The 25,540-nt window shown below is 39.0% G+C and overlaps 2 protein-coding genes across 13 annotated transcripts; one reads left to right on the top strand and one right to left on the bottom strand.

The window, feature by feature from the left end:
- The first annotated feature begins 1,892 nt into the window (after positions 1–1,892).
- Positions 1,893–13,927, top strand: LOC112168459 (probable disease resistance protein At4g27220). 2 transcript variants are annotated; one of them, XM_024305577.2, is made up of 4 exons: positions 1,894–3,008; positions 3,088–5,913; positions 6,302–6,699; positions 13,464–13,927. In XM_024305577.2, exons 1-3 carry the CDS (start codon positions 2,491–2,493, stop codon positions 6,309–6,311), a joined length of 3,354 nt encoding a protein of 1,117 aa, XP_024161345.1. In that variant the 5' UTR covers positions 1,894–2,490; the 3' UTR covers positions 6,312–6,699; positions 13,464–13,927. The 2 variants fall into 2 exon arrangements, with proteins under 2 accessions (XP_040363109.1, XP_024161345.1); XM_040507175.1 differs by having other exon boundaries at positions 1,893–3,008; positions 3,088–6,699.
- A 1,715-nt stretch (positions 13,928–15,642) lies between these two features.
- Positions 15,643–24,606, bottom strand: LOC112165828 (disease resistance protein RUN1). Of its 11 annotated transcripts, XM_040506595.1 has the most exons (11): positions 24,364–24,606; positions 24,236–24,274; positions 24,040–24,107; positions 23,228–23,285; positions 21,789–21,836; positions 21,369–21,463; positions 19,463–20,031; positions 19,187–19,369; positions 18,151–19,094; positions 16,265–18,113; positions 15,643–15,994 (listed from the first exon to the last, which is right to left on the bottom strand). In XM_040506595.1, the coding sequence occupies exons 7-11, from the start codon at positions 19,699–19,701 to the stop codon at positions 15,907–15,909; spliced, it is 3,303 nt and encodes a 1,100-aa protein (XP_040362529.1). In that variant the 5' UTR covers positions 19,702–20,031; positions 21,369–21,463; positions 21,789–21,836; positions 23,228–23,285; positions 24,040–24,107; positions 24,236–24,274; positions 24,364–24,606; the 3' UTR covers positions 15,643–15,906. The 11 variants fall into 11 exon arrangements, with proteins under 11 accessions (XP_040362529.1, XP_040362528.1, XP_024158266.1 ...); XM_040506594.1 differs by having other exon boundaries at positions 15,643–16,069; positions 19,187–20,031; XM_024302498.2 differs by having other exon boundaries at positions 19,187–20,031.
- Between the last annotated feature and the right edge of the window lie 934 nt (positions 24,607–25,540).

The following is a 25,540-nucleotide window of genomic DNA, read 5'->3' as shown; positions in this document are numbered from 1 at the left end:
CACCATTGCCTATCTGAACATGATCACCAATTAAGTAGGTTAAACATTGCTGAGAGCATGAATATATGATGTCATTGGTGAAGAAGCTCCAAAGTCGGTGATCCAAACATCATGAGTTGGTGTTGCAGGAGTGTGTTGCAATGAGGTTGTCATGGTGTTGTGTTGTCCTTAAAGCTTAGGAGCAGAATGACCATACATGACCATTGTTGTCTTTGGTTGCTGTCAGCAGCAGAATGACCATTGTTGTCACATGATTGACACTCAATGATTGATGGAGAAGCACCATTGCCTTGAATCTTGCTGAGGTGGGAGCATGTTTGAGCAGAATGACCTGGTTTGTCACAGATTTGACAAACAATTCTCGATCTGAAGGAGGAACCCTGAAAAACTATTGTAGCCATTGGAGTTGGAACCCTGACATCCATTATTTGGTTTATTACCAAACTTTCTGTTTCTGTTGTTACCAAAACTTTGATTTGGACCTATGCAACTGTTATTCACCCAGTAGAATTGTTTCCACCATTGTTATTTCTATAACCTCCATAGTTGTTTCTGAATCCTCCATTATTGCCTCCATAATTGTTCCTGAAACCCCATTGTTTCTTGGATCATTGTTGAAAGTAGCAAGGCCATTATAGCCATTGTAGGTAGGTGTAGGTAAGATACCCTTATAATCCTGAGAATCAGATGAGCAAGAATTGTTCTTGGCCACCATTGTAGTCATGGAAGATAAAGCAAGTGATTTGGATTCACTTTCCAATTCAAATTCAGCAGCAAGAAGCAAAGATCTAAGTTCAGACATTGGGCATGCTTGGCCTTAATCATTATCCTCACAGTACTAAATTCAAATGGTAAACCCTTTAGAATGAGAATCATAATATCTTCATCTGCTATCTTAACACCAATAGCTGAAAGCTAATCTCTAGCATTCTTTACCCTAAGCAGATATTAATCAACACTATTTGAACCGTTCTCAATAGATTGCAAATTAAATTTTAATTGAACCAGATTAGATCTAGACATAGTTTCAGATCGATCTTTGAGAGCGTTCCATACCTCCAAGGCCGAGTTATAGCCAACAACATAAGATTATAAAAATTTTAAAAAAACTAATCCCAATAATTTTTTTTTTCTTTCATTTTCCCAATAAAGCTGAATTATTGGAGCATTTTCAGTGATGGAAAAATAATGGAGAATGAAGATAAGGAGACAACGAAATTACATAATCTTTGAGAAAATAGATAACTTCATTCATTTATCCATGGCTAGAAGGCACGTACATCAAATGCTGTCTTACACCAAAATCATAAAAGGTATAAGCTACCAGACAAAGGACAGGTGACTAGCGTTATTTGTGTTGGGTTCCTAGTTGGGTTCTAACTAGTGTTTGTCTAGCCCAAGTGAAAAAAAATTTAGTGGAGCGAAATTCACATTAGAAATGAGAAAACTCAAGATATTAAAAAAATATATATATAGAACCTAAATTGTAAAATAGGGAGTGCGATTTCACTCCCCAATCTTTATAATAGAAATTAGTCGATCGGAACTGATATTCTTGCTGAGCAATACAGCGCTACACGTGTTATGGTCTAGACTCTAGAGTAGACTTGACTTCATCATTCACCTGCTGACTCCTACAACATTGTTTGATCTCACTTTCTGATAGAGCCTGCTATATTACACTTGCGGTCCATCGTCATCTTAGCCCAATTACTAGTAGAGTCCAGCCCAGCTAATGAGAGTAGTTAGATATTTTAGCTCCCATACTGCCAGCTATCTCTTTTGTCTGTTAGTTACAACAATTCGGATATGTATGGTACCCAAGCCATTGTGGCGGTTATTCATTTCATATGTTTTGAATTCCTTTTTCTCTCTGCATTTCTATTTTTCTGCATTTCTCGTGTTCTTCACAGTGGAGTCCCAACAGCACTTTAAATTCCACAAACCCCCTGTTTTTTTTTCCAGATCTGACTGAGACCTAAACCCACAATCCTCACTCACCAAAGCTCGGACCTTTCACCCCAATTCAGCTTCAAATTTCCACAATTTTACACGATCGGTGCCGAATTTGAACAATTTAAGAATATCCCATTTCTGGTTTTGCATCGTTTCTTGGAAATTCGCAGTCTTTGTTATCGTAAATGTGGTAAAATCGAAGAGCGACCCGTATCTATTTCTCTCTGTCTCGGCATTCGGGATTCTCCGATACCGACCGTTTATCTCGGTATAGCGAACTTTCGGTAACCGGAAAGCTCAGTCCGGTTACGGTAGGAGATTTGAGGCAGAAAGACTCAGTAAAACCCAGACGACTTCTTCTCAACTCCAGAACTCTAAATGGGACCAGTTCCTCTCAATTGATGAAGTCAAGTTGCCTAAACTTCAAGATTCGAATGTTTGTGGTCATTTCAGCTTTCACAACCATTCAATTTAATTTTTCTTCTTCTTTCATCTCTGCTTCTTGATAGTCGTCAGTGTTTTTGGGGGATTTCAATGGCCCAAGCAGCCTCTGCATCGGCTGAATCTTCATCAGCTCGTCGGTGGAAGTATGATGTGTTTTTGAGTTTCAGGGGTGAAGACGTTCGCAAGACTTTTCTCTCCCATTTATACCATGAATTGCAAAAGACGAGAAGCATTTTTGCATATAAGGATGATGAAGAGCTTGAAGTAGGGGCTCCTATTTCTCCAAGTCTCTTAAAGGCCATCGAAGAATCAAGGTTGGCCATCATTGTTCTATCGCCAAACTATGCTTCTTCTCCATGGTGTTTGGAGGAACTTACGAAAATTGTTCATTGCATGGAAGACAACAACAGAATTCTGCCACTTTTTTATCATGTGGAACCAGCTGATGTACGACATCAGAAGAACAGTTACGAACTAGCATTCACCAGGCATGAAGAAAAGTCAAGGCATGCAGAAAAGTCAAGGCATGCAATGGAGAAGCTGACGCAGTGGAGAGATGCTTTAAAGAAGGTGGCCAATTTCTCTGGGTGGCATACACAGAGTTATAAGTAAGCATGACAAGAGTTAGATTTCTTCTTCTTTGGATTTATATAAAACTTACGATCTTGTGACCCTTCTTCCTTTTAGGACGGAAAGAGAACTCGTCGAAGTCATTGTGGACTCTGTGTGCAGTAAGGTACGACCAATGGAAATTGAGTTTTCAATGTCAACCTCAGATTTTGAAGAATTTGAAGCAACAAGACAAGCCATGTCTGAGGTGATGGATGCATTAAAAGATGACACAGTCATTGCCGTTGCGGTGTATGGAATGGGAGGGGTGGGGAAGACAACTATGGTGGAACAGGTGGGTTTACGAGCTCAAAAATGTGGGATTTTCCAACATGTGATTATGGTTGTCATATCCCAAACGCCCAACTTGAGAAATATTCAAGGCACATTGGCAGATCTGCTAGGCTTGGAATTGAAGGAGGAGACAAACGTTGGAAGAGCTACTAGATTGAAGAAGGAGATAATGAGAAGACACAAGATGCTTATAGTCTTGGACGACATTTGGGAGAGAATAGATTTATCAAGCATAGGAATTCCCAGCTACGACCAGCTTCAAAATTGCAATTCCAAAGTCCTACTCACCACAAGGAGATTGAATGTTTGTCATTCCATGGGGACCCAATCAAGCATTCCTCTGAATATCTTATCAGAGGAAGATTCTTGGAACTTGTTTGCGAAGAAAGCAAGAAAACATCTTGAAAAATCAACTGAATTCTATGATGTAGCAAGGAAAGTGGCTAGCGAGTGTGCTGGTCTCCCAATCGCGTTGATAACAGTTGCGAGGGCAGTTGGAGATAAGGATCTTCAGGAATGGAAAGAAGCAGCTGAACGACTTGAGATGGCTCAACCTACTAACCTTGACGATAAGGGAGATGTGTACAAATGTATAAAGTTAAGCTATGACTACTTGCGTGATAATGATGCCAAGTCATGCTTCTTGCTTTGCTGCTTATTCCCAGAAGATGATGATATCCCAATAGAAAGCTTGTTGAAGTATGGGTTAGGGAAAGGATTGTTTCGAGATGTCAACACAAACCAAACAATTCAAAAGGCTAGAGCCAAAATGTACATGGTGGTCAAGTATCTTGTAGCTGCTAACTTGCTTTTGAATGGTATAGGGGATGGATACGTAAGGATGCATGATGTCATTCGAGATATGGCTATGTCAATTGCTTTGTCAGAAGATGGACATGGGTTTTTTGTAAGAACTCGTCGTGAATTAAGAGACTGGCCAATCAATGCAAATGATTGCTACTCAGCAATCTCGCTGATGGAGAACAACATTAGCAAGCTTCCAAAAGAGTTGGTATGTTCAAAACTGCAGATTTTATTGCTAAATAGAAATGCTGATTTGAAAGAGATCTCAGATTCCTTGTTTCAAAGTCCGAATGCATTAAGGGTCTTAGATATTAGTCAAACTCATATTTCATCATTACCCCCATCATTCGGTCTTCTGTCCAATCTTCAAGCTCTCTATGTAGATTATTGCAACTCAAGAATTGACATATCCATACTTACAAAACTGAAGAAACTTGAGATTCTTAGTATGAGAGGATGTGATGTTAAGATATTTCCTATTAAAATAGGACATTTGACCACTTTGAGAATTTTGGACGTCACTGGTGGACGTTTTGATAGAGTTCCATCTCAAGTGATTTCAAAGTTGCATAGATTAGAAGAATTGCGCATGCAATGTCAATTTAAGGGATGGCGTGGTAAAGGCGCGGGAGGCTTTTATTCTGTTCTTTTTTATAAGAATGCTGGCTTCGATGAGTTAACTGGCTTGTCACGTTTAAACCATTTGCATGTATCCCTAGCTGGTTCAGAATGCTTGCCTAAAGCTATCGAGTTTGATCCAAATTGGGTAAGCTTTAATATATGTATCAACAGAGGCTGGTTGTTCAGTAATCCCACCTTGCTACGTGACTATCGTTACAATCATTCCAGAGTCGTGACTCTTGACACAAGCATCAATACATTACCGGATTGGTTTATCAATGTGGTGACAAAGAAAGCGGAGACGCTATTTTATGTTGGATCCGAGGGCTTAAATAACATTGTTGTGGAGTATGACCATGGAAGACTCCAGAGATTGAAGTATCTCCGTGTACAATATGACGAGAACCTGAAAGAGTTGATGAACACAACAGCACGACTTTCAAATGAACCTGTATTTCAGAGTTTGGAAGATTTGTATCTCTCTGACTTAGCTTGCTTGAATAAATTATGTGTAGGTGAATTACCACCTGGGTCTCTATGTAATCTGAAGATATTGGAGATCAGAGGTTGTCCTGACTTGCTGAATGTACTTTTACCAGCACAATTATTACAGAGACTACAAAGTCTGGAAAAACTAGATTGTTCGAATATAGAGAAGCTGGAATATGTGTTTGGATTTGAAGGGCTGGAGCCCGAACAAAGCATATTGACAAATTTGAGAATGATGAGATTGTATGTAGGTGAAGTTGGTGAACTAACAAGCATATGGAAAGGTCCTGCTCCATATGCAATCTTCTGTAATCTTAAGCATATGAAAGTTGCTGGGTCGAACAAATTGAAATATCTCTTCACATTCGTTGTAGCTCAGCATCTCTTACAATTGGAAGACCTTTGGCTACATGATTGTGTTAGCTTGGACAGAGTTATTGAAGCAAGCGAGGAAACAGTTACCAACAAAACACTAATCTTTCCTGGATTGAAGAACTTAGTTCTGAGAGATCTTCCACAACTGACAAGCTTCTGCACTCCAACTGGAAGTGCCACTTCAGTGGATATTGAGTGTCCTTCATTGGAACACTTGTATATGCATGACTGTCCTCAATTGTTGATCTCTGCTGCCGACTTCAACAGTAGGAACCATGTACAACTTAATTCTGGACATCTGATGTCGTCTATATACGGAAGGTATGTGTTGTGCCACAAGCTTCATTATAAGCTAGTGTGCAGTAAACAATGGTGTTCACTTAGTCAATAACTGACCAACAAAATTATGTTCACTAATCCTTTGATGTAAATTCAAAGGTGAAAAATAAAGCAACTCAACTTCAAAATAATTATCTTCCTTGAATCCAAGAATGGTTGAGCATACTTTCCTTAGTCAGTTATTGACCAAGTGTATATTATTGGTGGAGTAAAAATTATCTCATTGCGAGTGCCAACAACACGACGCCCCCTTTTCTTTTCTTTTTCTTTTTCCCTAACCTTGTGAATTCGTGATACGTAAATTACATATTCAGTTCTATGACATTGCCAACTCATTTTCTGTTTTTTTTTTTCAATTTGCTATCTGAAGGTGGTCGTAAGACGAACTAATCTTAGAAGTTTGGCCATTCATATGTGCACGCAACTCAAAAATGTTTTCACATCTGATGTAGCTCAGTATCTTTTGCAATTGGAAGTTCTTCGCCTAACAAATTGCCATAGCTTGGATTGAATTATTGAAGCAAGCAGGGAATGGTGAACAACAAAAAGATTGCCTTTCCAGAATTGCAGAGCTTACTATTGCAAAATCTTCCACATCTGAAATGGTTCTGCAGTCCTACTGGAACTGCTACTTTATTGGTTGTTGATTGTCCTTCATTGGAACACTTGTATGTGGGTGGCTGCCCTTTGTTGTTCTCTGCTTCTGACTTCAACAGCAGCAACCATGTAGAACTCAATATGAACAGGTGGCTTGTCTCCGGGGAGAAGGTATGTGTTGCCATAAACGTCATTTGTATTTTCTTTGCTTTCATTTGTCATAATTAAACTTCATCATGTTGAAGGAATATCGATTTAGTGTGCCTTATCAAACTAGGAGTAGCAATAGGAGAGAAGGTTCTAGATTTCCCAATCCTACACGGATTGGTATTCCTTGTAACATTAGAACTAGCACTTTGTAATCCCTATATATAGGGCTCCTATTCTCAATAATAAGAACACATCTCTCTCATCAATCTCTCTCAAATACATTATACTTAAACACGTTATCAGCACGACTCTAACCACAAAACAGAAAACCAAAACTCATTCACAAATCAGCCCCTAGCCCGAGCTAGCCGAGCCTTCGCTGCAGCCCGAGCGCCCGTGCGCTTGCAACCTTGCACAGCAGCCCCTGCTGCCCCCTCCCTGCAGCCCTGCGTTCCAGCCTGCTGCCACCGAAGCATCCCTGCTGCGCAAACAAGCCAACGCACACCCACTGCATCTTTTTCCCGTTCCTGTGCACATCCGTCTTCTTGCAAGCCTCGAAACGTCTAGTTCGGAAGCTCAGATCGAAAAACTTTCTTCATCAAAGTTGTTCGTCTCTGGCTCTTCCATCTAACCTCCGAATTTCAGCCTTATCGGAGTCATATTGAGATCTGTACACCAATCGAGGTACAAGCTGTTCAGAACAGAATCTACTCGGATTGCTTCGCTCCATCACGCCTGCATCGACACGCGCGTGATCCAAATACAAGTAAGTATTCAAAAGAGTAAGTTTTGAAGTTCCTATAATTTCAGAATTTATATTTCTTCTTCTTTTCTCGGGGACTTGAAAACCTCCCTTCTTCTACATCCCACTTTTCTTATAACGTGGGTTCGATCTTTGAGAAAAGCGGAATCGTGGGGATTCACGCAATTAACGAACTAAGAGCGTTCGTAAGACTTCGGACTAAGAGCGTCCGTAAGCATCGATTAACGAACTAAGAGCGTTCGTAAGACTTCGGACTAAGAGCGTCCGTAAGCATCGATTAACGACCATATAAACATCATTGTTTCGGTCTAATCCAATTATTCTTGGAAATCGATTTCTTGGTAGCATAGCTCGGAAATCTTATTATTTAGTTGTCGTGGAAGCATTGGCTCTGAAACTAACTTGTCCCTGTTTCATCTCTCGGGATGTCAAACACGAACAAACTCGATTTTGTTCCATTGGATTATGCAGGCAAAGGATATTTATACTGGGCCATTGACATTGCGACCCATCTTACTGCCCAAGATTTATTGCACACAATCCAAGAGCTTTGTCCTATAGAAACAGCTCCAGACCCTCAAACTGAGAAAGATAATTCCAAGGCACTTGCCTTTATGAAACGTCACATGGATAGTGACCTCCAGTTTGAGTTCATAAATGAGGATAGCGCTATAAAGCTTTGGCAAGCGCTTCACGAACGATATGGCAATATTCGTGACTCCATCCTTCCGAATACAGAAGCAGAATGGAACGATCTTCGCTTCTATGAATTTGACACTGTCATGCAATTTTATTCGGAAGCTCTCAGCATCAAAGCAATGATGCGTCTCTGTGGAAAAACAATCACAGAAGACCAATTGATTGAGAAAACCCTCAATACCTTCCCCGTCTATGCTATGAGGTCCTCTGACTTATTCCGGACTCATGTAAATGCAAGACGGATCACAAGTTTCCAACAGCTTATTGCAGCTATGGCCACTGCTGAAAGACATGGCAATGAACTTGTGAAAAGAGAAATTGATAGACTTCAAGATAGCTATCAAGAGCATCGTCCTATGGCTAGAAAAAGTCGCCATCGACGTCATGATCCATACGATCGAAATGCTCAAGAAGGTAATCGCTCAAGGCGACAATCCCACGACCGTAGGAGGCGTGATTTTGAGGGAAATAGGGTTGGAAACCATGGAGCCAACGTTGGCCATGAGCACCACTTTCCAACGCCACCAGTCCTAGGGACTATGCATATTGCGCCAATGCGCCTCAATCAAGGGAGAATCCTCTTTATGGTGTCTATTTCTGATATGGAACGTCTGATCAATGGACCTGAATTTGCAATGTACCTACGAAGGTAGTCGCATCATGGTGATCAAGACTTCGAGTTCACAAAGACTTTAAATCTGGCGATGAAGACAAAATACCGCAGATTTTTATTTATAGTCTTTTATTTTTCCAAGAATTATGTCATGGCAATTATGCCTTATATCAATAAAATGACTTATTGTATTAACTCTTTCCCTCTAGGCGTACTCAAGAGTACTTGTGATGTCTAGGCAAGGTTTGATCTGAGAGAACGGTTTTAAAAGTGAGCAACGCTCCACCAAAATCTCGCCTTACCTTACCTGGTCACAACTAAATTGAAATTGCCGAACGGATAGAGTGACTACGATTTGTCTACGATTTGATTTTTATATTGGATTAGATTATGGTCACGAAACTTTGGTGTCATCATTGGATATTATTAATAAAGTATCGATTTATTTTATCTCATGTCGTAGACATGTTTTTCGAACTTTATTATTTTAAAGATATAAGAGCCAATGGTTTTCATGTGGAAACACATTGTGAGAATGGACAAGAGTTCCTTTGCATCACCTCTAATGACTACGGACATAAACGAGTATTAGAGAAACTTATGTGTCGCTCTAGTGGGTTGTATGCAACCACTATTCGAGTCATTGAATCCAACCATGTCATGAGAGATGATTTATGGGATTCCGACACGTATAGGCTTTGGCACGACCGTTTGGGACACCCAGGTCGTGACATGATGATCCGTATATTAAAGACTTCACACGGACATCCCTTTTTCAGAACGAAAGGAAGTAAAACTCGAAATTTGGATCAAGGAGGAGCACCTGCGCCTCACGGCGCCTTTCCCCCTCAAGTCCGGCCATCCCCGGTCGGCGCCGCCATCCCCTGCGGCCCAAGGGTGGCTTTGACGCCACCCCTGCTCCCTTGACTCCCATTTTTACTTCTAAGGTCCATTGTGATTTCATGGCTCAACCAAAATCCTCATTGGTTGTTTCCAAAGCCCATCATTCGTTCTGCAAAGCCTGCTCTTTAGCAAAGTTAGGATCGAGACCATCCTATGCAAAGGACACCAAAGAAAATATACCATTCTTGCAAAGAATCCAAGGTGATATTTGTGGACCTATTCAACCACCATGCGGACCATTTAGATATTTTATGGTGTTGGTTGATGCATCGACACGCTGGTCACATGTCATGCTATTGTCCACAAGGAACGCTGCATTTGCTAAACTCCTAGCACAAATAATTAAGTTACGGGCTCACCACCCTGATCATCCCATTAAGTCTATAAGATTAGACAATGCTGGGGAGTTTACATCAAAGACTTTTGATGATTATTGCATGTCCATTGGGATTGATGTTGAACATCCTGTTTCTCATGTTCATACCCAAAATGGTCTCACAGAAGCCACCATTAAACGACTACAAATGGTTGCTCGAGCATTGGTGATGCGCACCAATCTCCCTATTTCTGCTTGGGGCTATGCAATATTGCATGCAGCTGTGCTTATTCGTCTGAGGCTCACTGCCACTCAACCCTTCTCTGCGTCCCAGATGGTTACTGGGTATGAGCCTGATGTCTCACACTTACGCATATTTGGGTGTGCAGTCTATGTGCCTATTGCGCCGCCACAGCGCACCAAAATGGGTCCTCAAAGACGATTAGGCCTTTATGTTGGATATGATTCTCCAACGATTATCCGCTACATAGAACCCTTGACAGGCGATCTCTTTACCGCTAGATTTGCGGATTGTCACTTCGATGAGACAGTCTTCCCGTCGTTAGGGGGAGATAAGAACATCAATGTTCAACAGGAACGACAGGAATTGTCATGGTCTGTCCCCACTCTGTCTCATCTTGATCCCCAAACCGCATAGTCAGAAATTGAAGTGCGGAGAATTCTCGATCTTCAGAACGTAGCAGATTCGATGCCTGATGCGTTTTCTGATATCGCTAAAGTGACGAGATCACACATACCTGCTGCAAACGTGCCTGCAAGGATTGATGTCCCTAAAAGTAGAGGACATGACGCCAACTCAAGAATGCATGAGCATGGCGCCAACGTCCCATCTCTCAATGATGGTGACGTTGTGGCTAGGCCCACGGCTCCCGCCAAGAAGCGCGGGAGGCCCATAGGTTCGATGGATTCTCGCCCAAGAAAGAAAGCGAGTTCGGCACAAAATAATCCATTAATCATCGATGTAAATAATCCATCTCATGAGAATATTCCGGATTATGGTTATGTCCAAGAGACATCATTGGGGGACGCTCCAATGTCAGAACCAACTCCAGAGAATAGAGAGATCTCCATAAATTACACTAGTGTACATGAGATGATGGATAGAAATTCTATGGCGATTGATGATGCATTTGCATATCATATTGCAAAAGGAATTATAGAATATGATGATATCGAACCTCGCTCTGTTGAAGAATGTCAACAAAGAGCGGATTGGCCTAAATGGAAAGATGCAATCCAGGTTGAATTGGATTCACTAACAAAGAGACAGGTATTTGGGCCTGTAACGCAGACACCCCCAAGTGTAAAGCCTGTTGGCCATAAATGGGTCTTTGTTAGAAAGCGTAATGAGAAAAACGAGGTTGTTAGATACAAAGCCCGCCTTGTGGCGCAAGGTTTCTCACAACGCCCTGGAATTGACTACGAGGAGACATATTCTCCCGTAATGGACGTTATAACGTTCCGCTACCTTGTCAGTTTGGTAGTTTCCGAAAAACTTGACATGCAGCTTATGGATGTGGTTACAGCATATCTCTATGGGGATCTAGATTCAGAGATATATATGAAGGTTCCAGATGGACTTCAATTACCCAAATCAAGTGGCTCTAAACCACGGAGTGCGTTTTCAATAAGATTAAAATGCTCACTATATGGATTAAAACAATCCGGACGGATGTGGTATAACCGTCTAAGTGACTACTTGATTGGGAAGGGATATATTAACAATGAAATATGCCCATGCGTGTTCATTAAAAGAACAAGTTCCGGATTTGCAATCGTAGCAGTTTATGTCGATGACATGAACCTAATTGGAACTCTAGATGAGTTGAAGGAAACTGCTAAATACTTGAAATCCGAATTTGAGATGAAAGATCTTGGGAAAACACGGTTTTGTCTCGGTTTAGAACTCGAGCACCGTAGTGATGGAATCTTGATCCATCAGTCTGCATATACTCAGAAAATCCTAAGGCGCTTTAATGAAGATAAAGCAAAGCCTACGAGTACTCCCATGATCGGCCGTAGTCTTGAGCCCGGAAAAGATCCGTTTCGTCCAAGGGATGAGGACGAAGAACCATTAGAGGCCGAGGTGCCCTATTTGAGTGCAATAGGCGCATTATTGTACTTAGCTCAATGCACAAGACCGGATATCTCATTCGCAGTGAACTTGTTAGCTCGACATAGCTCTGCGCCAACACGCCGCCATTGGATTGGTATAAAGACAATCTTTCGATACCTAAGAGGTACGATTGATATGGGCCTATTCTATCCCTACAGAGAGAAAAGGAATGACGGAAAATTGGGATTGGACCCCAAAAGGCAAAACGCCCCCGTCCATGGAATGGCCGCCGGCCATGTTGCCGCCGCCGGCGCCGCCACCGCTCATGGTGGCCGGCGTTCTCCTATCTCCCTCCATCAAAACGACAATGATGTCTTGATGGGTTTTGCTGATGCAGGGTACCTCTCTGACCCTCACAAAGGTCGCTCCCAAACTGGTTATGTCTTTACCATGGGAAGCACTGCGATATCTTGGAGGTCTACAAAACAGACCCTTGTTGCTACTTCCTCAAATCATGCAGAGATTATTGCTCTACATGAAGCTGTACATGAATGTGTATGGCTAAGGTCCGTAATTCGACACATTCAAGGAAGTTGTGGTTTGAAGTCTACCACAAATGAACCTACATGCATTTATGAGGATAATGCAGCTTGTATTGAACAAATGAAGTTAGGTTTCATCAAGGGCGACAACACCAAGCATATATCGCCTAAGTTCTTTTATAATCAGCAACAACAATCACTTCTAAAGATTGAAGTGAATCAAATCCGATCAGAGGATAATGTAGCAGACTTATTCACTAAGTCGTTACCTAAATCCACCTTCGAGAAACATGTGAAGAGCATCGGATTGAGAAAGTTATCCGAACTCCCACGATTATAGCAATCAGGGGGAGATATCGACATCAGGGGGAGTTATGATGTCTACATGTTCGATCTCGAAGAGTGAAGGACGTGTTGTGCTCTTTTTGTCCTTCGACCAGGGTTATTTTTATCCCACAGGGTTTTTGTTACCTGGCAAGGTTTTTAACGAGGCAACAGATGAAGCGTCACCACCAAGTTTGAAGCGGCACAAGGGGGAGTGTTGAAGGAATATCGATTTAGTGTGCCTTATCAAACTAGGAGTAGCAATAGGAGAGAAGGTTCTAGATTTCCCAATCCTACACGGATTGGTATTCCTTGTAACATTAGAACTAGCACTTTGTAATCCCTATATATAGGGCTCCTATTCTCAATAATAAGAACACATCTCTCTCATCAATCTCTCTCAAATACATTATACTTAAACACATCAGTATATTTCCTACAGGCATACACATTGGCTAGTCCGGCTGCTGCATGCATAGATATCATTATTGAGACACTTTTGTATATCAATGAAATTGCTGACTTATTTCCTTCTCTTTTGTTTTCAGATTGGCTATTAGATTGTTGAGTGGGGAGAATTAGAATGACGCACAGGGATGAAGCTAAACAATGAGAGGTTAGATGTACAATGGTCTAGAAGAAGATTAATGTGTAGTTAACTGTGTCATGCATGCTAATGCTGCAATAATCTGTTACCCTTCTTCTATGTGGATGGAGCCTGTTGATTCTGCTTATATGACTAAGGGGTGTGGGAGTGATGGTTCACAACCATATTGGTGACCCTATGGCGCGCAGCCGTTCGGTCCATGCCATCTCATCACCTCTTTTGGGGTCCTTCCCTTTTCCCCTAAGTTAATAAAGCTTCTAGCTTTGTCTAATGGTTTACGGTTCGCCAAAAACTGGCTTCAATGGTGTATTTGTTGAAACTGATGATGATGAAGCAGTAGTATCTATTGTTGATGGTGAGTTTAGCTTGATGGATTCATTGCTAATGATGTGCAGTTAGCCACTATCTTCATACTGTTGCCTCTGCTAAGTGTTGCTTAGGTGTAGATTGCAAATCATTTCAAGGGAACATTAGAAGGAATTTTCTCTTTTTGGTCAGCCCACGCCTCTGTCACAGCTAAAACTCAGCAATTGAACAAAAAGGCTCTTCCTCAGGCCTTACAGTTGTTCAAATGACAAAAAAAACCGTTGAAATCACCATAACTAGTAACTTGATTAGGGGCTTTGCTTGGTGAGTAAGATACATCATATCAATGTGCCCCAGTGAGGAATTGAAAACCTGAGAATGCAATTAGTAGAGGGGAAAATCAATGATAAAATGTACTTTGGAGCTTCATTATTTTTTTATTTTTTTTTATTTTTGGTCAACTAAAATGAACTTCAACCAAAGGCTAAAATGAATGCAAACATTTAAGTTTTAAGCATATGTAAAGGTGGGCAAGTCTCTTATAATTAAGATGCAAAATAAATAAATAAAAATAACCGCAGCACTAGAGGGGAAATGAATATAAATGAAATTTCATCAAAATTCCATGAGCAGAACCAAATCCGAACTCAAAATCGCATTAGAAGCCTCACTGAGTTGTATTTCACTCCTTTACGGTCAAAGAGTGGGACTGCACGAATTTCTTGTCTTAATTCAGAGATCGGCAGACAAGTTTGGCCCCAAAGTCATCTTTCTCAGACATGTCATATTCACGTGCCTCGATTCTAAGCAGAGCTAACTCAGGGACTCTCAATGGAAACGTAAACTCTTCTTCCCATACAGGAGTCCAATCGTCCTCTTTTTTCTTAGTTTTCTTCATTACCTCATCAGCTCGAACTCCTGCTATGCCGACCTGCATTACATATTTAACTGTTAAATACTGCCATTAAGAAGTGTATACCACCACATTTGCTGATCAAATACTTAAGGCCAGAATTCGGTGAAGGTGGTATTGGAATCGTGGTCCGAGATGAGGATGGCATTTGTATTGCAGCTATGGCACATTATTTCCCTCATGTTATCTCTGCTACTCATATGGAGGCGGAGGCTTGTAGGGCTGGAGTTCATTTGGCAATTCACCAATATTGGGATGCCTTCGACCTTGAGAGTGATTGCTTACTCGTGGTGGCTGCATTACAATAAAATGTGGATGATCGATCTGACATAGGACATATTATCGATGATTGTAAGTCATATTTGATATCTTTTCACTCTATTCAGATTAGGCATATTTTTCGTGAAGTAAATGGTGTAACCCATAGATTGGCTCATCTTGTTAGTCCTTAATTATCTAGATGATATTTGGTTAGAGGAGGCTTATGTAATTATCCAGGATGTATCCTACGAGGATTTATATACTAGTGCTAGAGGTCAAGGTGTTATGTCCCCCTCTTTGCACAATTCTAATTTTAATATAATAAGTCAGGCGTGAGGATGAGCCTCCCAACTTGACTGAATTCCAAACCCCTTCTCAAAAATAATAATAATAACAAACTCAAAAATTTTACTTATTTACACTTTCATCAACTCGTTGGTGGCCACAGGGCAAATTTGGAGGGAAAGAGTAACTCGCTCCCGCCACTATCATTTTGCAAATAGAAACAAACCAAAAAATGACAATAATTTCATTCTAAAAAAAAAAATTTGAAAATAATTTCATTATTTTTTTTTCTTTTCTGAAAGATATATATATTTTTTTTGAAATATAATTTGATTATTTCATCAACACGCAAATCTATCTTCCAGCTAAAAGAATTAATAATAATTAAACCCCTCACGACCAAAGCTGGACCGCTGGAGTTTTGAGTTTCAGTGCTTCACCAAATACACCCTTTGCGGATATTACAGCTTGAGCCACACCACAATCTTTAGTGAATACTGAATTGTAAGTTTGTAGCAGTTGGACGGTACCCTGTAAGAGGTAATGATATTGCTGCGATAGGCTCACCAAAATGGCTACACCCCTAGTCACGGAGGTAAATCACCAGCTCCATCGACATTTAACTGTAAAACCCGCTGATCAGCCAGTCCAGGCAACATGCATAGAGGGGGGAAACAGCACTGCAGCAGCAGCATCCATATTGGTAACTGCACAGTAATCTTCTTCTGGATTAGATCACTTTCTATTGTCTCTTCCCTGTGCGTCATTCTAAATCCCACAACCTAATAACAAATTTGAAATTTAAAGGAGAGGTAAATAAGTCGCCAATCATTAGTGTAAATGTGAACTCAACCAGCAACAGGACTAGCCAATGTGCACTATAAAATGTCTTTGAGAACATACTCATTAGTCTATGCATAAAAAGAAAAAATGAAAGCAAAGAAAAGGACAAATAAAATTTAAGGCACAGCACACACCTTCTGCACAGAGACGACATATGTTGTTCATCATTCAGTTTTACATGGTTCCTGCTTTTGAAGTCAAAAGCACAGATTATCAACTGGGGGCAGTCACGCACATACAAGTGTTCCAACGAAGGGAATTCAATATCTACTGAAATAGGACTGCAAAAACTTTTCAGCTGTGGAAGATGTTTCAAAATAAAGTTCTTCAATTCTGGAAAGACGATCATTTCCACATCACTTGTTTCAATAATTCTGTCCAAGCTACTGCAACCTTGCAGCCACAGGTCTTCCAAATGCAAAAGACATTGAGCAACATTGGATGTGAAGAGGTATTTCAGTTTAGTGTAGTATTCAACTGTCAAACTTCGAAGATTATGGAAGACTGCATGTGGAGCAGGACCTTTCCATATGCGTAACACCTTATGTTGATTGTACAATCTCATCTTTCTCAATTTCGTCAAGATAATCTGTTCTGGCTTCAGCCCTTCAAATCCAAACACATATTTCATTTGCCTCAAATCATGACAAATTATTTGTTCCATATTTTGCACTATTCGCAGTAAATTTGATGGTAAAAGTTCATCGACCAAGTCACGACACTGTCTGATGTCCAATACCTTCAGCTTCCGTAGAGACCCAAGTGGTAATTCACCAACACATAACTTCTCCAGGCAACCCATGTCCTTGAGATGCAATTCTTCCAAATTCTCAAACACAGGTTCATTTGAGACCCGTGTAGTTAGGTTCAACAACTCTTTCAAGTTGTCATTGGAATGTACAGCGAGCCGCTTTAGTCTGTGTAGTCTTCCATGGTCATGTTCTACAACAATGCTATTTAAGCCCTTGCACTCAAAATAAAATAACGTCTCTGCTTTCTTTGTCACTACGTTGATAAACCAATCCGGTAATGTATTGATGGTTGTGTCAAGGCTCAGAGTTCTTGAATGATGATGTGAATGGTCACGTCGCAGAGAGGATATTCCCCTAAACGAGTTTTTGTTGATACATATATCGAAGCTTACCCAATTTGGATCGAACTCAACAGTTTTAGGCAAGCACTCTGGACCAAATATGGACACCTCCAAAATGTTTAGATGCGACAAGTCAGTTAACTCTTCAAAGCCAGCATTTTTACCAAAAAAGAAAGAATATAAGCCTCCCTCAACTTTACTGCCCCAATCCCCAAATTTACACTTCATGTACAGTTCTTCTAATCTGTGCAACCTCGAAATCACTTGAGATGGAACTGTATCAATGTCTCCAATATTAGTGAGGTCCAACATCCTCAAATTGGTCAGTTGTCCTATTTCTCTTGGAAATTCCTTAATATCACATCCTCTTATACTAAGAATCTCAAGTTTTTTCAGGCTTTTAAGCATGGATATGTCAATCATTGACTCGCAATAATCTAAGTACAGAGCTTGGAGGTTGGTTATGAGATTGAATGATGGGGATCTTAACAAAATATTGGTGCGGCTAAGATCTAAGACTTTTAATTCCTTGGGACTCTGAAAAAAAGTGTCTGGGATATTTTTCAAACCAATGTTTCTCTGTAGCAATAAAATTTGGAGTTTTGAACATACCAACTCATTAGGCAGCTTGGAAATGTTGTTCTCCATTAATGAGATTGCCGAGTATCCCTCATGTGCATCCATTGGCCATTCTTTCAATTCACAACGAGTTTTTACCAAAAACCCATAGCCATCTTCAGATAATGCAATTGACATGGCCATATCTCCAATGACATCATGCATCCTTACGCATCCATCCTCTTTACCGTCCAAAAGCAAACAAGAAGCTTTAAGGTATTTAGTCACTAAATTTGCTTTGACTCTGGCATCTTCTATTGTGTTGTTGACATCTCGAAACAATCCTTTTCCAAACCCATACTTCATCATCTCGAAACAATCCTTTTCCAAACCCATACTTCATCAAGTCTTCTATTAGGATATCATCATCTTCTGGGAATAGGCAGAACAGCAAGAAGCATGACTTGGCATCAATACTGTCCAGGTAATCATAACTCAACTTTATACATTTAAGCACATCTCCATCATCATCGAGGCTAGCATGTTGAGACATTTCCAGCTTTCGAGCTGCTTCTTTCCATTCCTCAAAATCTTTGTCTCCAAGTGCCCTCGCAACTGCTCTCAGTGCAACAGGGAGACCAGCACACTCGCTGGCTACCTTCCTCGCTACATCATAGAATTCAGTTGATTTTTCGATAGACTTTCTTGCTTTCTTCAAAAACAAGTTCCAAGAATCTTCTTCTGATAAGATATTGAGAGGAATGCTTGGTTGTGTTTCCATAGAATGACAAACATTCAATCTCCTTGTGGTGAGTAGGACTTTTGAATTGCATTTCTGAAGCTTGTCGTAACTGGGGATCCCTATGCTTGACAAGTCTATTCTCTCCCAAATGTCATCCAAGATTATAAGGATCTTATTTCTTCTCATTATCTCCTTCTTCAATCTATTGGCTCTTCCAATGTCTGTCTCCTCCTTCAATTCAAGGCCCAGCAGATCTGCCAATGCGCCTTGGATATTTCTCAAGTTGGGCCTTTGGGATATAACAACCATAATCACATGATGGAAAATCCCACTATTTTGAGCTTGTACACCGACATATTCTACCACAGTCGTCTTCCCAACACCTCCCATTCCGTACACCGCAATGGCAGTGACCTTATCATCTTTTAGTGCCTTCCAGACCTCGTCCATGGCTTGCCTTGTTGCTTCAAATGCTTCAAAATCTCCAGCGGACTTTGAGAACTCCATTTCAATTGGTCGTACCTTAGTGCACACATAATCTGCAATGGCTTCAACAAGTTCTCTTTCTGTCCTACAAGGAAGAAGGATTTATCAGATAAGATAATAATAGATCCAATACTGTAAGTATAACTTTGTTAGTTAGGAAATTATTGTCATACTTACTGATATCTCTGCGTATGCCATCCAGATAAATTAGCCACTTTTTTTAAACCATCTCTCCACTGCTTCACCTTCTCTGTGTCATGCCTTGACTTTTCTTCATGCTTAGTGAAGGCTACTTCAAAACTATTTTTTTGATGTCGTACATCAGCTGGTTCCACATGATAAAAAAGTGGCAGAATTCTCCTGGTGTCTTCCATGCAATGAATAATTTTTGTAAGTTCCTCCAAACACCATGGAGAAGAAGCATAGTTTGGCGACAGAACAATAATAGCAAACCTCGATTCATCGATTGCTTTTAGGAGACTTGGAGAAATAGGCTCCCCGACTTCAAGCTCTTCGTCATCCTTGAATGTATTAATCCTTCTGATGATTTGCAATTCATGGTAGAAATAAGAGAGAAAATTGTTCCGAATGTCTTCACCCCTAAAACTCAAAAACACATCATACTTCCACTTGAGAGCCGTTGACTTGGCTGAAGGAAAAGATTCAGAGGTTCTTTGGCTGCTCGAGGCCATTGATAATTACTGAAGAGAAAAAGAACAGGCAAGAAAGCAACAACCAGAAACTGAGCAGAAACTAGAGAAAGAACCCCAGAAGAAGAAAGGTAGTGGGAACAGATCACCAAAGAGATAAAGCTGGTTGCAGAAACTAGGAAGGGGAATAATAGAACAACTTTGGGTAATTTAGGAGACGAGACCAGGAGATGATGAATTAGCTAACACAGCCAAAGTTTTGTGTGACTTTAGCAAATCAGCTCCTTCCTTGATTGTTTTAGCTCCAAACTGGGCGCTTCTTTGATTTCCTTGATCAGTCAGCCAAATATTACATATATCGATCTCCACTTGCTGCAATAAAATAGTAGAGATGGGATAAAATATTAGACACGTGTTCATTAATCTGTTTAGTTCATACTAGAAAAAGGTCCCGCGCGATGCTGCGGTTTGTTTGCTTACTAAAGTTTTATACAATTATTGTACATTTATATATTTCAAAAGCTGTTGTTTTTACCAGGTTTGTATATATATTACAAAAGTGAAAACTCTAAGTAGAAGTATCTGATCTCATATGCTTTCCCTTGAATGAGTCATGGTGCCACAGTTGCATAGTGTGCTTGTTTTACAAATCTTTGAATAGCATTATTCTATATAAACAAAGGAAGTCATGGAATGAATAAATCTTGGAGCAGACTTTTAAAACAGTAGCAGAGTTATACACATCTATTAATCATATCACATCATAAAGTCAGGGATATAAAAGCTAAAGAGGTTGAGGAACAGGACAGGAAAAGATGCACTCTTCTGCTTAGGAATGAACGTATTCTTCAGTATGTGTGAAATGAGGAAATGCATAAACAAAAGTTTTCAGCTTCTCTTTCCTTATAACTTTTGCTCCAAATCTTCAAATGAGAGATAAAAATGCTGTTTGTTGATAAAAACCGCCCCTTATCATAGATTCACACTTCACAGTAATATCTTTCATGTAGTATGGTTTTCTGAAAATCGCAAGTAGCTATAAGACAGAAAAAAAATTGATAAGAAACTCTGCATATGTGCTTCATAAGTAGTAATGTTGGAGCTTACTTCATAAGAAATCTGTTTCAAAGGAAAGATGCATTTAGTATCCTATTATTCTTAAGTTGGTTTGGTCTAATAAAAAGGACATTGTGATGGAGTTGCTGACTGCATCATATTGTTTGAATCTATCAGGCCATGTTGGATCCAAATCCAGTCTGCAGACCATCAGCTATAGAGTTGGTTGGAAATTCAATTTTCCACAGGGTGATAAAAAATGCATGGGTCTAGGACAACCACAATTGTGAATTGTAGAGATTGGGGTTGACCCTTATATCTTACTGGCTCTAGCACTATTGTGATACATAGGCTAAGTTTACTCTTGCAACTTACTGTTCCACATGGAAGTTTAGGAACTTCTATCAAAACTCTATAAGATTCTCTGATTGTAAATGAAAAGTGAAAGCTATAAGTAATCCATATTTACAAAAAGATAAGTAATAAAAAGTATACACTATTGGTTCTACTAATTGAAGTACAAAATCCATAATTACAAAAACTCGAACAACCTTTTCATTGAGTAAATTCTTTCTTACAGTAGAAATATTGACGATGATATTCCAGAATTATAAAAAAAACCAAAAGTTGCGAGAATGTATCTGAAAATATACCTGCAGTAGTTCCTTGTCAACAACCTCCTTTGCCCGGCCGGGCAGTTCTTTTCTTGCCTGTATCAACTTTCTCCTCTTTTTTTTTCACCTCTCACCTGCATCATTCAAAATCCTGAACTATATAAACAACCTTGACCAAAAAAAAAAATTTAGGTTACTCTAGAAGCTCATTAATCCATTAAATGAGGTTGTCCTTATTGTCTCAACCTATTTTGGATCAAGTAGAGCTTAGATTGCTCCATTTTCAATTTTTCAATTTGTTAGTGTGTCACCAAACAATGACAGACAAAAATTTCATCAGTACACCATACAAACGGAACATGATCATTTTTTTCTATCATTTTTCTGTTATTAATGGAATATAAACAGTATATATATATATATATGTATACACAATGGCAGCTTGTCTTCTCTTTGTACCTGTATCCGAAACGGTTCAAGAATCTGATAACACACTGTTCCGAAGATCTGCACAATGAAAGAGAAGTACTTAGAGAATTTGATGTTACCATAACTGTGCAAACTATAACATCAATATATTGGATTGTTGGACGTGTAGTCCCTAAACAATCAAAAGAATTAAAATTAAATTCTCAACTGTTTAACAAAAAGAAGCCAAACAACCAAAGCAACTTGAAACAATATAGAAAAAATAATAATGAATGCAAACAGAACCAGTAACTGATCTAAAACTTTAGTGCTAATAAGGATAATGCCTAAAGTAATCAATCCACAAACAGAAAACAGAAAGGTCTAAATCTAATCGGTCACAACAATTACAATAACGCACAGCCTTCACCATTTTTCACTATCTCCTCTCTGGCTCTTAAATTGTAGTTGGGGTTTGACCAAAAGACAAATACATTGAAGAGAATGGGTCTCACCAGTAGAGTTTTTGCATGTAAACTCTGCATTTCTTTTATCGAGCAGTAGTTACCAGTTGGCTTTTGCTATAACTGATGATTATCGAATAAATAAGCCAACAAAAAATTCAAACTGACCAAATTCAATTCACATATATAACTCTGACTCATTATTTAGTTTTCTGTTTCAAATCAAATAAATAAGAACATTATATAGTTGAAGAAAAATCTAAGGTCATAGACCCACAGATCCTTCATGTGAGGCCGATGGAGCTATTGACAGATAACGTTCACACAGCTTAGAATAATTAACCGCGTATAATATGAGCTTGGGGGGGATAGATTATATTCATTGATTATAGTAATAACAGTTTCTAAGGAATCTTGGAATTTTAGTCTCATGCTAGCCAACATGACTGGAATTCTCAGCACTACTATTTCAGTGATGACACTGAATATAGTAGACCAATATCTATACCTGTGAATTTAGAAGAAAAATGAGTTCATTCCTTCATTCTGAAGATAACTTGAAAATCAATGAAATTAAGGCTTATTCTAAATTTTATTTTATTCAAACCATTAACAATTTCCCAAAACAATAAAACAATCAAATCTGATCTGATTTTCATAACAAAGGTTAATTCAATTTAAGAAACAATTCGGAGGATGTTACACTATTATACAAAAAGATCAAATTCAGAAAACAAACTGTGTCTGAAGAAGTCAAATAAGTACAGTAGCCAAAAGAGAAATTAAATGTTACAGGAACATACAATAAATTATCAATTTTGGTTAAGAAAATTTGGTAACTAATTTCAAGCTGTATACAGAACAATCCTCCAAATTCCAATCATTTTTTCCCATTCAAAGTATTTGTTTATTGATTTACTGAGCTTATTTAAACTTGACTTCAGTTAAAACAAAAGATGCAAAGCATATCAAACATCCAACTCGATCAAACAAAAAATACAAAAGAAAATGATTCATAAAGCTTACCAAGTAACAGCTGAAGTCGAAGTTGTTGTCCAAGTTCTCTATATGCTAATATGTAACGCTGCAAAAGCAACACTTTAAATAAGCACTCACTCTCCCTCCTATTGTTCCCAAATGCTCAGCTCCCAACATTGCACACAACAGAGAAGTTAAGAAATTCAATGCTAACACTTTAACATATATCTTCAAATACATTGACAAAGCATTCATTTAATCACAATTAATTAAACATCAAAAACTGCAGATTTGATAGAAGATAACACTGATATACAGAAATTTGAGATTCATATATCTGCTATTGAATTACATATTCAAACTCCTTTCAGACTTTCTTGTCCTTTATTTCTGGTGGAGATAACAAAAATATTGAAGACTCTAGCAGCCAAACTAGTCGAATTAAAGAACCAATCTAACAAATAAAGAAGAGCTCCCAAGTATTGTGCCAGTTCTTCTAATAAACAAAGAACACCCTGTGAACCCACCTCCCACAATACCAATCCCACAGCAGCCATTTTAACCAACCATATTTGCAGAAAGAAAAAAAAATTCTTAGGACCTCTAACCATAACCCAAAGCAGAGAAAAACAAAGGGAATTATCTTTTCAGCAGAGAATATCTAACTTGACCTCATCGAAATAAGACAGAAACACTAATCTTATTCTACCAATCTTTTCAGCAGAGACCTTTGATCAATTCCACACAATAATCCAATAGACAATTATAACAGTTAATTACAAACATTGTGGTATAAAAAAAAAACCTCTGAACCTAGAAATGAAGGAAGAAATAGCTGCTTATTATTCTTAAGAACCAACCTCTTTTCTTTGTCTCCAGTCCAAATCCCCGCCCCTTCAATATGTACAACCTCTAGATTAAGCACACACTACATAAATAATAAATAAAAAAACAAATTCAATCTATGAACAATTCAATCAAAAAATTTCAAGTTTAAGAAGCCAAATTTTCAACCTTGTTAATGGTTGTGATTTGAAAGAATATGGATTTCCTCACCTATACAGGAACTGAGAAACGCTCCCACTGTTTTTCAACCTATAAACCACCCATCAAAAAATTTGTTTACAGAAAAAGCGGACAATCAGAGAAGACGATAAGCAGAAAAGAAGAAACTAAATCCAAACCTTCCTCCGGAACTGGACGATTAACTCTTCTCCTTCCAACACGATCACTAAACTTCAAATTCCCCGAAGCAAACCCAGACTCAGATGATCCCTCCCTCTTCTTCTTCTTTCTAAATTACCGTCTATCAACCGATGTCCTGTCTTCACAGTTTCTTTCTCTATCTCTATACCTCTTCTCAAACAAATCCAGATCGATCACTCCTTTTTTTTCCTTTCACATTCTCTACCTCTCTCTGTTTCTCTACACCAAAACGAATAAAAGCTCTCAGAAGCAAGCAGCAATCGGGAAAAGAGCATCTAGCATCTTGCCTGATAGCATTGACCTAATTATACTACTAGAATAATGTCATCAGACACCGCTTTCTAGCCGATGTAAAGTAAAAAATTGACCGATGTTTCGATTGGTGTAGACTGTAGAGAAAGATCACAGAAAAAACATACATTGGTTATCAGCCTATGTCCTCAACAAAAATAAACATCAGTTTACCATCCTCTATCAATGTAAAGACATTAAAATGATAACAAATTTGCATGTTTTGGCTATTGTCAAACCTTCATTTTTTAGCATTTAAAACTTAACGAAGTCTAGTTCCAACAACATATCTTGTTGAGAATATATACATCTCATATGGGAAAAATGAGACCTTGCCTATGAGTTTATTAGGGTTTGGGCCACTTCATCCATTGTCAATTGGTTTTGGATGTGAATCTCGTATTACTTTATCATGGTATCAGAGCGGGTTACTCACGTGTGCATGCCTCAAGGTCACACGGCTTCCACGTCACCCAAAGTTGTCCACGTGTGTGGTTTGAAAATTCACCACATTGGTACCTATTAACTTTTGCTTGTTGTTCATGAACTTGCCGTGTATTTGCCACATATCCTACTATTTTGTATTCAATCTACATGCTTTAATATTGGATGAACCAATATGATTACATAAGTTAACATCTTATGGAAGAACAACGTTTATAGTTTTTTGTAACATCGGTTTTTTGGTTGGAATCGATGTCTATTCTTATATAGACATCGATCTCTATATTATAAATCGATGTGTAATGGTTTATGGTGCATCAATTTTAAACTAATTTTTTGATATCCACTGGTTAATAAGACATCAATTTTTGTTTTAAAGCTGATGTATGATATAGTGAGGTGCGAGAGAGATAGGTAATG

Source organism: Rosa chinensis, chromosome 5 (genome assembly GCF_002994745.2).
Source record: "Rosa chinensis cultivar Old Blush chromosome 5, RchiOBHm-V2, whole genome shotgun sequence".
Taxonomy (NCBI): domain Eukaryota; kingdom Viridiplantae; phylum Streptophyta; class Magnoliopsida; order Rosales; family Rosaceae; genus Rosa; species Rosa chinensis.
Note: the sequence above shows the minus strand (reverse complement) of the source record. Positions and strands in the feature narration are given on the sequence as shown.